Source organism: Cupressus sempervirens, chromosome 11 (genome assembly GCF_028749045.1).
Source record: "Cupressus sempervirens isolate cs-2001-9-10 chromosome 11, ASM2874904v1, whole genome shotgun sequence".
In the NCBI taxonomy this organism is placed as follows: Eukaryota; Viridiplantae; Streptophyta; class Pinopsida; order Cupressales; family Cupressaceae; genus Cupressus; species Cupressus sempervirens.
Genome location: NC_143128.1, coordinates 197,286,992 through 197,300,314, shown reverse-complemented (window position 1 = coordinate 197,300,314; position 13,323 = coordinate 197,286,992). Strand labels below are relative to the sequence as shown.

Here is a 13,323-nt window from a genome sequence, read left to right as displayed (position 1 = left end):
CTCAATTTTTCTTCTTTCTTTATGGGTTTTCAAGTTCCATTTGAACTGTATTCCTTTCTTTAAAAGTCCTAGTGTGACTCAAGTACGAGTCCCCCTGTGGAAAAATATGACTAAGAATGTTTTCACGATATTGTCAAAGTGTAAGACCCTGAGAAGGCAGAATAGACAAGATCAAGGCACAGGTGTATTTGACCAAGACCAAAGGCTAATTCAAGCATTGCAATGGAGCTTCAAAAATGGCAATAGAATTGAGATCAATGACAAGGGAGCTCAAGGTTCTATTGTATACGCTTTTGGAGGACCAAAAGCCTTTTTAGTGGGGAGGTTTGATATGGAAGATATTTTTCATCAAAAATTGAAGTATCTCCAAATCTCCCCTAATTAGCACCATGTCAAAGTTCTCAAATTTTTGAATTTGATGCAACTCGAACAGGCAAAAAAGGAGTCTGTATGCTCGAGTTATGGCCAGTCAAAGTTGGGTCAAAACCTGGACCAGAGACCGTCAAAAAGGCAAAATTTGGAACTCTCCAAAACTGGTTGAGCTCAAAACCAATTTGAAGGTCTCATCGAGAGGTTTTTGGAAATGTTCATTTCGTCGAAAATGGAGTTTGGACGCAAAAGTTATGCTCGATCAAAGTCATGGTCAAACAGGCATATTAGGGGTTGACCAAAAATTGGTGTGAAATTTTGACCATCTCCAAATCAGTTGAAAATGGCATCAAGTCGAAGATCTTGTTGCCACGATTCCAACACTATTCGTTTTGTCAAAAATGGAGTTCATATGCAAGAGTTATGGGTGCTCAAAGTTGTCGGGTTGACCAGTGATGTGGCAAGTCCATACGATGACATCAGCGTGGTATTAGCAGGTGATGTGGCAGCTTATAATGACAACATATGTCATGACATGGCAAAAAAAGGTGCCACGTGTCTAGCAAGGAAGCCCACGTGGCATGATGTCATCAGTGTACACGAGACACGTGTCAACACAGTTTGCAAGTCCACATGGCACCTTGGTGTGATCAGACATGTGTCAGTTTTCATGTGCACGAGGCACTTCACGTCAACTCAGGCAAAAGAGTGTTTCAGGGGGATTGAACCTGCGACCACTGGAACCAAACCAACAATTAGTGGTCGTTGCGCCACCGGTTATTTTCAAAACCATAATGACACACAACATATTTATTTTTAACTCTGTTAGAATCAACCACTAAAAGGGGCCGCCGGCAGGGTTGGAACCCTCGATCGGCAGCCCATGTAAAATGAGAGATGTCATTGCACCGCGTTGAGCAGTTAAAACAATTATAGCAAAGTTTAAATTTAAACTTTATAAAAACTACCAACCCTTATAAAATAAGGTTTTTTTTCGTTATTTGTTAAGATATTAACCCCTAAACTTGGTTCAAGGCCAAAAATGAAAAATGGCCAAGGGGTAATTTGAAGCTGTATTTTGTTATAAGGCCTATTTTTGAGTTATTTGGTTATAGCCTATTTTAGGCAATTTTTTTGTATAAAAGGAGAGGTAATTCCTAGGCATTGGAGAGAGGGCATTCTAAACGCATTTGCATCAATCAGATGTCAAGAGGAATGTGAGATTTTTCTTTAGACAAGCAGAATTCTTCTAGGAGAAATCAAGAGAATGTGAGGCTATGATGTTGTGTTTCTATAGTAACACCTTTTCGGGCAAAGTCTTCTCTAGTCTTCAGTAACCAGTCTTGTGCCTTGAGAGCTTATATGCAAGGTGGTTCGAGTCGAGATTTGTGTCATGACTTTGCGGATGGACTACAACATGTTGTAATTAACTTTTGGAGCATCAATTATATATCAGTCACTCAATTGAGTTAGACCCGAAGACGTAGTTCGCTTAGTCCAAATGAACTCTGAAATCAAACTGGTTCTCTTCTCTCTCCATTCTCTATCTCTAGTGATATAATTCTCTCTTTCCATTGATCATGTCATTTTTAAACATGTGATGTCTTTTCAATTATACTTTAGACATAAGTATCTATATACTGTTGGGTAAAACTGAGGTTCAATTGGATAGCCTTTATATAGATATAGTTGAATCAAAAATTACCCCTAGAATGTCAATCCGAGAATCGTGGACTTGCAAGAGATATCACGGCTGTTTGCTCAAGGGATGAAGATAATAAATCAAGAGGTTTATGAATGCAATTATTACTTGTCGATAAATTGAACTATCTAAATTATCCCACATCTAGGACTACTTTTGCAAATGGATTCTAATCTAAAGTTCACACCTGGAAACAAAACACAATGTCTTTATGAATGCTAAGAATATCATCAACACACTTTAATTAATCACAAATACTTTTAACACTCCTTTAATTAATTAATCCCAAATACTATTAACAATCAATTACAGATCAACACACTTTAAACAATTAATCACAAATACTTTTAACACTCCTCTAATTAATTAATCCCAAATACTATTAACAATCAATTAATAGTCTTTTAAACAATTAATTTCAATGAATACTTGTTGCAAAGTTTTTGTCTAATGTAATTTGCTTAGACTGCGACAGGAAGTTGTTCCAAACGGGCTGGTTCAAAATACAAGATGTGGAAGGAAGTTGATAAAGAGCGACAAGGGATATTGTAAATAGCGACAGCAAGTTGTAAGTATTATGGTTTAATGATTTGAAAGGATACAGTAAAGTGAATTCAGAAGATGATGTTATGAGTGCCAAGGCTGAATGGAGCGATAGGATGAAACAGAACGAATAGACAGAAACATCAAACGATTTCTTTATAAGACTATCATAGTCAATAATTCCATCAAACAATTGCATTCATGATTAATCAACAAGCTCTACGTGAATTTGATTAGCAAACATATATGGCAACCTTATTATAAATGCACACAATCAAAACTAAGAGAAACACACGCAATCAATAAGAAATACTTACAAAGTAATATACTGGAATCTCACCAAGTTTCCCAAGAGGGGGCCCTCCTCTGGTTCGCGAGGTGAGAGATAAAACACCAACTGCTACTTGAAAATCGTGCTTAAAAACTTTAGAGATAATCCGAAACAGAGTATTTTTTATGGATTATCGATTGATTTATCTTTTAATTTACATTCACTTATATAGCCTAAAATCTTTAAACATATTAAAACTACCTAGAATGGCCGCTGGCTTTTTTCCTAAACATGGATAATAATTTGTTTTGGCTGTTGGCCATACATAACAATTTATAAAACAGTCTGGCTAAAATAACATATGGCCAAAAACTGTTCTGTTTTAAGCATTCAAACTATTTGCTGAAAATATCATAGTAAAACTATAGTTTTCAAACTGTTCGTCCACTTCAAACGGCTGGCTCCACTCTTACACATCCTTGTTTTACTTAGCTCCTGTAGCAGCATCAATCACAATATATCATTTTCATAAACTTAATAACTTTTTAGGAACTATTCTTCCCTCTTTAGAGAAGTACTTAAATATTCTAATTTCCTATCAATAGTTTAGCAAAAAGGGAATTTTATGCCAAAGAAGTGGGAAATGTATGAGGCAAAAGATTAACAAAAACAGGGCACTATCATGACTCATCATATACCGTGATTCAATTTTCACTAGTATATAATTGCCTAGATTGTAATCAGATCATATGCACACATTTATTTTTGGGTCGAATTTTGGAAGAAGTTTTTATTTATATGGATGGATTATATCAATTGAAGATGAGCATTTATGATGGGTTTGGGTCCCCTTTATCTCCTAGACTAGACTGCATTGAGTGGTTTTGCTCAAGGCAATCCACTTTGTGTTAATAATATTTATACTTTTATGGCTGACCTTGCTAATGCTTCTGATGGAAAAATCTCTACATATTTCAGCTAAAGAGGTTGAGATAAGTATGAGGTAATAGCAAAGATTGTGTGATTCAAGTGTAAAGGCGGAACTAGGAAACCAAGGTTGAATTAGGGTGTGGATTGTTGAATCAAACCAAAGGGACACTACAACAATTTGGAGATCTTTATATTTTTTCTTTTTGGGATTGATTGTGTAACAATTTTCTCTCTGGCATCTTGATGATGGATCATGTAGTATGATGCAAAATGTTGGTTTCTCTCCTGCAACTTGATGATGGATCATGTAATATGATCCAAAATGTTGGTGCTAAAAAACTATTACACAATCGGTCCCAAAAAGAAAAAAAATACATTGATATGGATTGTAGATGATAGACTTGGAGATATTATTTTCACTCATTGTTGATATAGTGAGTTTTATTTCAAGATTTATCTTTACTATTTGTTCACAATTAGTGAAATCCTTGTTAGTATGCCTAAATTGGGAGGGACTGAGTTCCTTCTCTTCTTATCTTATATATATGGATTGTAGATGATAGACTTGGAGATATTATTTTCACTCATTGTTGATATAGCAATTTTTATTTCAAGATTTATCTTTACTATTGGTTCCCAATTAGTGAAATCCTTGTTAGTATGCCTAAATTGGGAGGGACTATGAGTTCCTTCTCTTCTTATCTAAAACACTATAATTAAGTATTTTCATATAGTGAGTACATTTTTCATCATGGTTTTTCCCATCTTTGGTTTTCCACATAAATCTGGTGTTTTTAAGTGTGTGAAATCAATGCTTTAGTTTTTGTTGATGGTTAGTTGGAATAACTAAGATCTATGACAAAATTGTTTCGTAGTTGTGTTAAAAAACACCAACTGTTAAAAGTTTTTGGGGTTCAGTGAATAGGCAAAACCTCAAACAAGTTCCTAGTTATTGAAATAACTTCACTAGTTCTTCGTAAAATTCCTACAAATTTGACTATGTGAGACCCATTTGGCTACATTTTGTGATGACAACAATTTAGGAGGTGTTTATATTTCCTTTCTAGGATTGATTGTGCAATAGTTTTTTACCACCAACATTTTGAATCATAGTACATGATCCATCATCAAGATGTAGGAGAGAAAACGTTGGTGCTAAAAAATTGTTACACAATCGATCCCAAAAAGAAAATATATATATATAGATTGATATGGGTTGTAGAAATTTGATAGACTGGAGATATTGTTTTCACTCATTGTTGATATAGTGTTTTTTTCAAGATTTATCTTTACTATATGTTCACAATTAGTGAAATCCTTGTTAGTGTGCCTAAATTGGTAGGGATTGTGAGTTCCTTGGCTTCTTACCTAGAACACTAAAATTAAGTATTTGCATGTAGTGAGTACAATTTTCATCATAGTTTTTCCCATCTTAGTTTTTTACATAAATCTGGTGTTTACATGTGTGAAACAAAATGCTTTAGTTTGTATCGATGGTTAGTTGGAATAACTAAGATAAATGACAAAATTGTTAAAAGTTTTTAATTGTGTTGAGTCTTTGTAGTAGTGTTAAAAAACACCAACTATTAAAAGCTTCTAGGGTTCAATGAATAGGCAACACCTCAAACAAGTTCCCAATTAGAGAGAAACCTTCAACTTGAAATAACTTCACTAGTTCTTGCTAAAATTCCTACAAATTTGACTAAGTGAAGCCCATTTGGTCATACTTCGTAATGGAAATCTTGGAAACCATAACATAAACAAAATTTTGGGCGTTCAACTCTTGAATACATGACTAAGGTGACTTTCACAAGACCAAGGGGATTAATGGAGAATTAGAGTTTGCAAAAGATAAATAACATTACCAATATGGTATCGACTGTAAAAATTTGAAACTCTAATATGTCGAAGGCTGGACAGTTTCACAAGGACTGCAGGGTTTTGCCAATAAGATTGAAGGTCAGAAGCATACTGGAAATGGTATATATATAAAGGAAACCCCACTAGTCCAGAAGGCCGACAACCTTTAAGCTTAGCTATTATTCAAAATGAATGAATTATTTTTTGGGATCAATGGAGAAAGTAAGCAAGCACATGGATGATTGAAAGGCTAATAACCAGAAAAACTAACATTTGGGCAAAATTGGATTTTCAAATGGGGTACTTGACCAAGACATGGATATGTGGAGTCTAGAATCGACATGGTGATGCATCTTCAACAAAGCATGACAAGGATTCAAAAGACTCTGGGATGTAGACCAAGCAAACACAAACACAAAATTGATTGGGAAAAACACTTGAACCACAAGCAATCAAAACTAAACAATACCAAAGGAAAAGTCTGTACAAATGTTCTACAAAAGAGAACGAACAAAGATCAAGCGAAATAGTGTTCCAGGAATCGTCCAGGCACCAACAATTCCAACTAACTCTCCATTCACATCCTCCATAAAATACGAATATTCCCCATTAGTGCTCATGACAATATAAATGGCCCCAGCCATGATGAAGTTTGTAAAAAATTCCTTTCTTTTGAGACCTTACATTCCACATGAATACCAGATCACCAATCTAAAATTTTCTAGGAGATGCTTTCTTGTCAAGATGTTTTAGTTATTGTTGCTTCCTCAAATTGACTGTTCGTACTCGCTTCTTGATTTATCCAATTCAATGAGCTGGTTGACCTTGCATGACATTGTGTCTTCAACATCCTCGTCATATTCTTGAACAAACTAATAAACTGGCAACAAATTATTCATTGGCATCATTACATTTACGTCATATACCAACTCCCATGGTTACCTTTTTTTGTACATTATCTCAATGCAACTCTATCAACCCATAATGCTAACCTCGGTTCTGAATCTGAGGACTTCTTATTCTTTCCTACCATCCTCTTTATCATCTTCATCGTATTTCTACTGATTGCACTCAGTTTGTCCAATCCACCATGGATGACAGGTAGATGAATATGATAAGTTAATCCCACGCCCAAAGTAGAAATCAGCATGCTCTTCAGATCTGAAACACGTCACATCGTCTATGATCAACTTGCTTAGACTCCAAAGCTGGTAATAATATGCTCCCATACAAAATTCAGAATCACCGTGCAGATTGCTCTTCTGGTTTGCATACTTCTTCAATAACTGTTTCCCTCCCTCAGTGATCATCAAGGTAAAGTAGCTATGAACTGCCAAAGTAAGAAATATGTCAATATTATAATAGAAATTCTAAGCGAGATAAAGAAATTTTCTGATTTCTAATTGATACAAATAAAGCATAATTAAGAAATTGTCCAATTTCTAATTGATTTGAATAAGAAACCCCTGTTTACTCCATGTCAATTACTTGTATGTTGTCGTACATTCATTGGTATTATCACAACTCAAAGTATCTTTAAACAATCACAAAAACTGTGTAATTTGGTTTAGCATCTGTTTTCCCAAAAGTTCATTTACATGATTTTTGTACAAGTTAGTTTTATCAACTTTAGCAGTCAAATTTTTCTTTATTGCCAAATAATATCAATATGAGATACCATACAAGCCATAACTGGTCCATTCTGTAAGTTTCAAGTAGAGAGATCATCACTCATGTTCTTTTCCGCTGTTGGCTTAAAATAGATAGCTGCATTCACCTTACTGTGACAGCAGAGTCGAGTAACATCATTAAATGAATGTGATATTAAGGCCAGTGGAGAAGAGACTAAAATATCAAATCAGTCCATTTGCATTGAACATTCTATTGTACACATAGAGCTCGAGTATAAATTAACAACATGAAATTATATAACAGAGAATTGATACAATGCAGATTTTACATTTTACATAGTGAATGATCCTCAGAGTGATTTATAATACTTCATCATTGCCTGTACTGTATTTTGAAAAATACATAGGGATAAATTCGAGAGTAGGAGAGGAATAGCACGACTGTCAATCTTTGTGCCTGACATAGAATTCTTTTCAAATTTTATGTACAATTATACATAAACCTGTTGATCATATACATTACGGTCACAATAAAGGTGGAAATATCAAATCTGGAAAGTGTTCTAGAGAGGGTATGTTAGCTGGTAATCGGCAAAGTCAAAGTCAACAATGACGATTTGAAAGGAGTTTCATCATGAAGTAGTAAGTAGAACCTGGTACTGCCTTTGGTTGAGGCCATTTGGCTCCTGCAGGAACCTTAATACATCTGAAGCCCTGTCTTTGGTATAGTGCCAAAGCTGCAGGATTATTCACATCACAATGCAAGGCCATTGAGCGACAACCCCAACTTCGTGCCAGAGCTTCTGCTTCTATGACCAATCTCTGTGCAATCCCTCTTCGCCGTTTTCTTTGCCGAACTGCTACATTTGATATATAAGCAATACCTGCTCTGCAGAAAAAAATCAACCATGCAAGACTTCTTTCTAATCCCAATCATAGCTAAAAACATAAAGGGTTTTGACTTGACCTGATATCTATTAGAAATTGCACTTAGCAGAATTTAATGTAGCAAAAATATGGTTCAGTACCAGTAACACAAGTCAATGTGAGAATTACTGCAACGTTTACTTTCATGTAAGAAGAAAGACGGAACAATCTCTATGTATGGAGATTATTTGAGAAAATACTAAAAAACACAAGTGCAACGCAAGGTATAAAATTCAGATACATTCCAAATGGATATGTGCCAGAGCTATATTGGACTAATTAATCCAATTTCAGCACAAACATGGTGCTAAGGGTTTTCAGTGAACATTTTAATATTTTCAGAAGCAGATTAGGTGAGAACTGTGGAAGAGAGATATGGTACAATCTTATCAACTTGAGTATAAAGCAACAAATTCAATTATCTCCTTAAGACAAAAACAAATTTATCAAATACTAGCTCAGGGTGTTTATCAGTACAACTACTTATTAAAACCAAGAAAAAGGAAAATATGCCATCCACCTACCAACTGAATGGTAAAGATTTTTTTTTTAAAACTAAAAGCACTGGTTTTTAAAATATTAGAATATCGTGGTACAGAATCGAACATCATAGAGGAAAAAAGAGCATCTAAAAAAAACCAGATAGAGAAGAAGCCACTGGTAAACCATAAAAAGTATGCCTAGAAAGTACTACCTATGTAATTCAAATGTTTGTTGCAGGAGTTCATAAAATCCTCAAAATGTGATTTGCTAGATAGCATTGATGCACCATTGATGGTTAAAAGGCAAATAGATAAAAGACAAATCTAACAGAAGGCCCAGTATAGAATAGAAACTTCATGCAAATTTGTCACTGTTAGGTAAGTGACTTGGGAGTAACAAATGCAACACAGACCCAACTGAAAGAGCAAGACAAAAAGAAGACAGTCATTGTTTTTGTAGGGTAATCCCACCACAATGAATACTATATTAACCGCACTGTTTCAAATGACTCCCACACTGGCTGTGTTATGGCAAATACATGTTGTCGTTTGACAGAGGAGACGGAAGCTCCTTATATGGATTTATAAAGACGATATTTCTAAAAAAAACAATCGTTAAGTAAAGACAAAAATAGAAACTAATAAATAAACCAAGGACTAACTTAGATGATCATTAAAGGAACATTATAATATTCTAATACCTTAATAAATATTCTAATATTCTACTAGGCTTATCAACTACCATCATATTAATAGGCAAAAGCCTACAACACAACGGTAAATTGTGAGCCTCTTATTTGGGAGGTCTTAGGTTCAAGTGTACTGGAGCTTAATAAATAATAATAATTAATTACAACACACAATAACAATTAATCTTTGCTTCGTTCTCTTACCGATAAAAACAAAAAATACCATCATATTAATTGTCCCCGGCATCATCAATAATAAAAACTAACTACCCGCCATTGCTTGCAAATGCTTTTCAAATTCAAAGAAGTACCTCTCTCTTTTATCATTTAGTGGATTAATCAGAAACAAATTATTTGACTATTTCTAGTATTGAACTGTGCACTAGCCACTTGCCTATAATTTCTTATATTTTGTTTCTCGCAAGGCTATTTCCCCCCATTTATTTTCATAATAAATACCCCCAATTATTTTCATGGTAGGAAACATCATTTTGGCTTGGTACCTCACCTCCTATTCCCAAGATGGCCCCTTCTTGGTAAAAACTCAGCTACTGTGTCTATTGTCAAGATTCCAGAAATTCTTCCACCATTCATAGGAAGCTTGGATTCAAGTTCCACATTTTCATGTCTCATAGAATTGAGAAAAGTATTTTCATCTATTAATCTCTCATCAATAGCAACAAGGCATTGTTTTCTACACCCTGGAGGTATAGAGAACCCAGAAAACATGGCTACCAATCTATCTGCTCTTAGAACCAGATCCATGGGAAAGCCACGGTCCGGGAAGAAGGAGCTACAGTGGGTTTCTGCCACTTCCCAATAATCTTCAGGTCTTGCTTCACGAACAAGAATATCTGGGCAAATTGCAGGAAGATATTGAACTACCCCAGCACTGTTTTTTCTTCTTCCTGCATAATATGAGACATTATCTGATTAAACAGATTGAATGAGTCCTGAGATGCTACCAAAATGGGAATACTTAGAAACAGAAGTATGATTTATCACAATGCACTTAGATTATTTGATGGCAATAGGACAGTTGATTGGTGAAAAAAGATAAAAATTTAATCTATTATAATACATATAAAAAGAACTATTTACAGTGAGAAACACCTTATACAATCCAACAAGACAGCTATTTTCATTCAAACAACTTCTGGGAAATTTAGGACAGAAACAAGACGGTTTGTTGGGTTGTTCTTGATGCAGTTGCACAGTAATGTCCCCTCTCACAAATTGAGTTTATGAAGTGAGATTAAATTAATTATTTTATGCTATATTTTAAAAAGGAAACTATAAAACTAATATTAAATAATTAACTAAAATGACTCAAGAACATAATCAATTAAAGTCACTGATTTTCAAAACTTTGCAGGGTTAGGGTTAGTTTGGGACAAGTAATACCTGCAAAATAAATGTTAGATCTTCAACAATAATCAATCTAGCTACACTATTCTACCCTCTATTTTATACCCCAACCTAAAGGAATCTCCAGAGCAGGTCTTATAACCCTTAGTTATTCCACCATCTTCCCTAAAGTGCAACCCCTAAGATTCTTCTTGGACAGGACATCCTCTATCCAAGGCAAATCACATATGCATATGTTGACATCATCAAAATATTCTGGCACATGGAGATTTCTGTTAATGTAGACATGGTAGTCAGATGGAGACCTTATCGCCTGTCATACCCCATGATATGGATCCCCTTAATCTCCATGGTGTCCGCTGTTGAGTTTCTGGGATCGCTGCAAATGTACTAAGCACTGCTATAATGTTTGGTATGCGCTTTCCAATTCACAGCAATCACTTATTTATATTGAAATTATATCAAGTGGAAACATGTCTATTCATTAAAAATATAATAACATAATTATATATAATTACACACACACACACATATATAATATTTATTATTTAATTAATTTATATACAGATATTGTATCTCACACACACGCACACATATATGTATATATATCTGCACTTCACTCTCATAGTTTTATCTGACTAAATCTACCCAACATTAACACTCCCTCTTAGCTAGGGAGGATAAACACAAGACAGATATTACACCATTGATAATATTAGGAATGACAAATTTTAAGACACTATTTTGATATCACATATGATATCATAAGTATTGGTCTCCCAGAATATCAACATATCATATTCATCAATTACTCAAAAATGTTTGGTATCACATCTAATATCATGTGTATTGATTTCCTAGAATATCGAGATTCGATATTCACCAAGTACTCAAAAAGGTTTTGATATCACATCTGATATCAAGAGTATTGGTCTCCTAGAATATCAAGATTCAATATTCACCAATTACTCAAAAATGTTTGATATCACATCTGATATCATGGGTATTGGTCTCCCAGAATATCAAGATTTGATATTCACCAAGTACTCAAAAAGGTTTTGATATCACATCTGATATCAAGAGTGTTGGTCTCCCAGAATATCGAGATTCAATATTCACCAAGTACTCTTTGAGTAATGGCCTTCCAGAATGTTGAGATGCAAGATATTCACCAAGTACTATGTGTAATGGCCTTACAGAACATCAATTTGCATAACAATCACCATGTACTCAAAAAAATGATTATAAGGTATGTGTACTCGCATTCTCGTAATGCTTACCATATAAACTTTCACCATGCAAAGTATAATTTATCATGATCTGTAGAATCATTGTAAGATATCCATCATAATAGAAAATTAAGTTATTGTAGAATCATCACCTTTCAATAACTTTTGCAAATACAATTCATAATCATTTGGAAGTCGTCACTTCCTCATGATGTACACAGGGGATAGGCTCATTAAGGTCATACAGTCACACACAAGGACTTTTGAACTCCCTCTGAATCAATCATCTGAGCTCCTCAACCAAAGTTGTCTTTGATGAAGTGTCATACTCCCTTTGACTCTAATATGATCAAGATCTTCAAAGATCAACTAAAACATATCCTCTATCCGCTCCTTCAAACGGATGTGTCAAACAACCTTTGAATCTCCATTTTCCTACAATAGTATTCTCAAAAGGAAAGATCAAGGCACATAGCTCTTGGTTGTATAAATAAGAATGTCAACATGAATGTTAGTAATTTAACTCATGCCCATTACTAACAACAACATAAATGATTATAACATCTCTCTTCATTTTCTATAATAGAATTAAGATAACACAATACTTAATTTCTATATATATGACTTTCCCTTAGATGACATATTCTTTTAAAAGTTCAATATTTACAATTATATTTAGATTTATTTTCATTTATAATTCAATAACAACATTAGTAACTCACAATAATACTAATAACTTATATTATTTAACATATTTATATGTAACAAAACATAATATTAAGTTATTAAATATCATTATACCGATCAATTTTTTATTATTAAATATCATTCTTAAATTAAGATATTCATCACCTTATAAATTCTCATTTATATACATATCTATATAAGAAAATTAAATAATACATTACATAAAAATGATGTGCAAGGACCTAAAATAATATACCTCTTCTACTATCTTTAAAGTGATCGGCATCCAAACCTTATCATTTTTAATACCTTTGTCATTCATAATCCACAAAAGTTTAACCGATTGATATTGATAAATGAAGATAATGTGTTTTGTCTACACCCCAAGCAAGCATCATATCATCTCAAAAAAATCTAAAATTCTTAGGCTCTTCGACGTCCATGGAATCTTGGGTTGGTCTACCAACACTTCCAACAAGGATGTTGTGGGCATCGAACTCCAGTCCAATGGGATCATGGTGCTCTATTTGCCATCACACATCTCTTTAAATTCCCAGTTGCAATTGTTTTCACGATGACTTGAAGGCCAATAATGGCTTCTTCCAAATAATGCAAACAAGGTTCACCAATGTAAG

The 13,323-nt window shown here is 34.1% G+C and overlaps 1 protein-coding gene across 4 annotated transcripts in view; it reads right to left on the bottom strand.

Moving 5' to 3' along the window:
- Nucleotides 1-7,581: 7,581 nt before the first annotated feature.
- Nucleotides 7,582-13,323, bottom strand: part of LOC149528865 (Acyl-CoA N-acyltransferases (NAT) superfamily protein) — a 90,619-nt gene continuing 84,877 nt past the window's right edge. Inside the window, exons 2-3 of one of the 4 annotated variants that reach the window (XM_089809690.1) lie at nt 9,913-10,333; nt 7,582-8,195 (exon numbers count right to left, since the gene is read on the bottom strand). In XM_089809690.1, coding sequence (XP_089665816.1) covers nt 7,910-8,195; nt 9,913-10,333 — 707 coding nt within the window. In that variant the 3' untranslated portion in view covers nt 7,582-7,909. The remainder of the gene's footprint in view (nt 8,196-9,912; nt 10,334-13,323) is intronic. The other 3 variants (XM_089809693.1, XM_089809691.1, XM_089809694.1) reach the window with 3 other exon arrangements.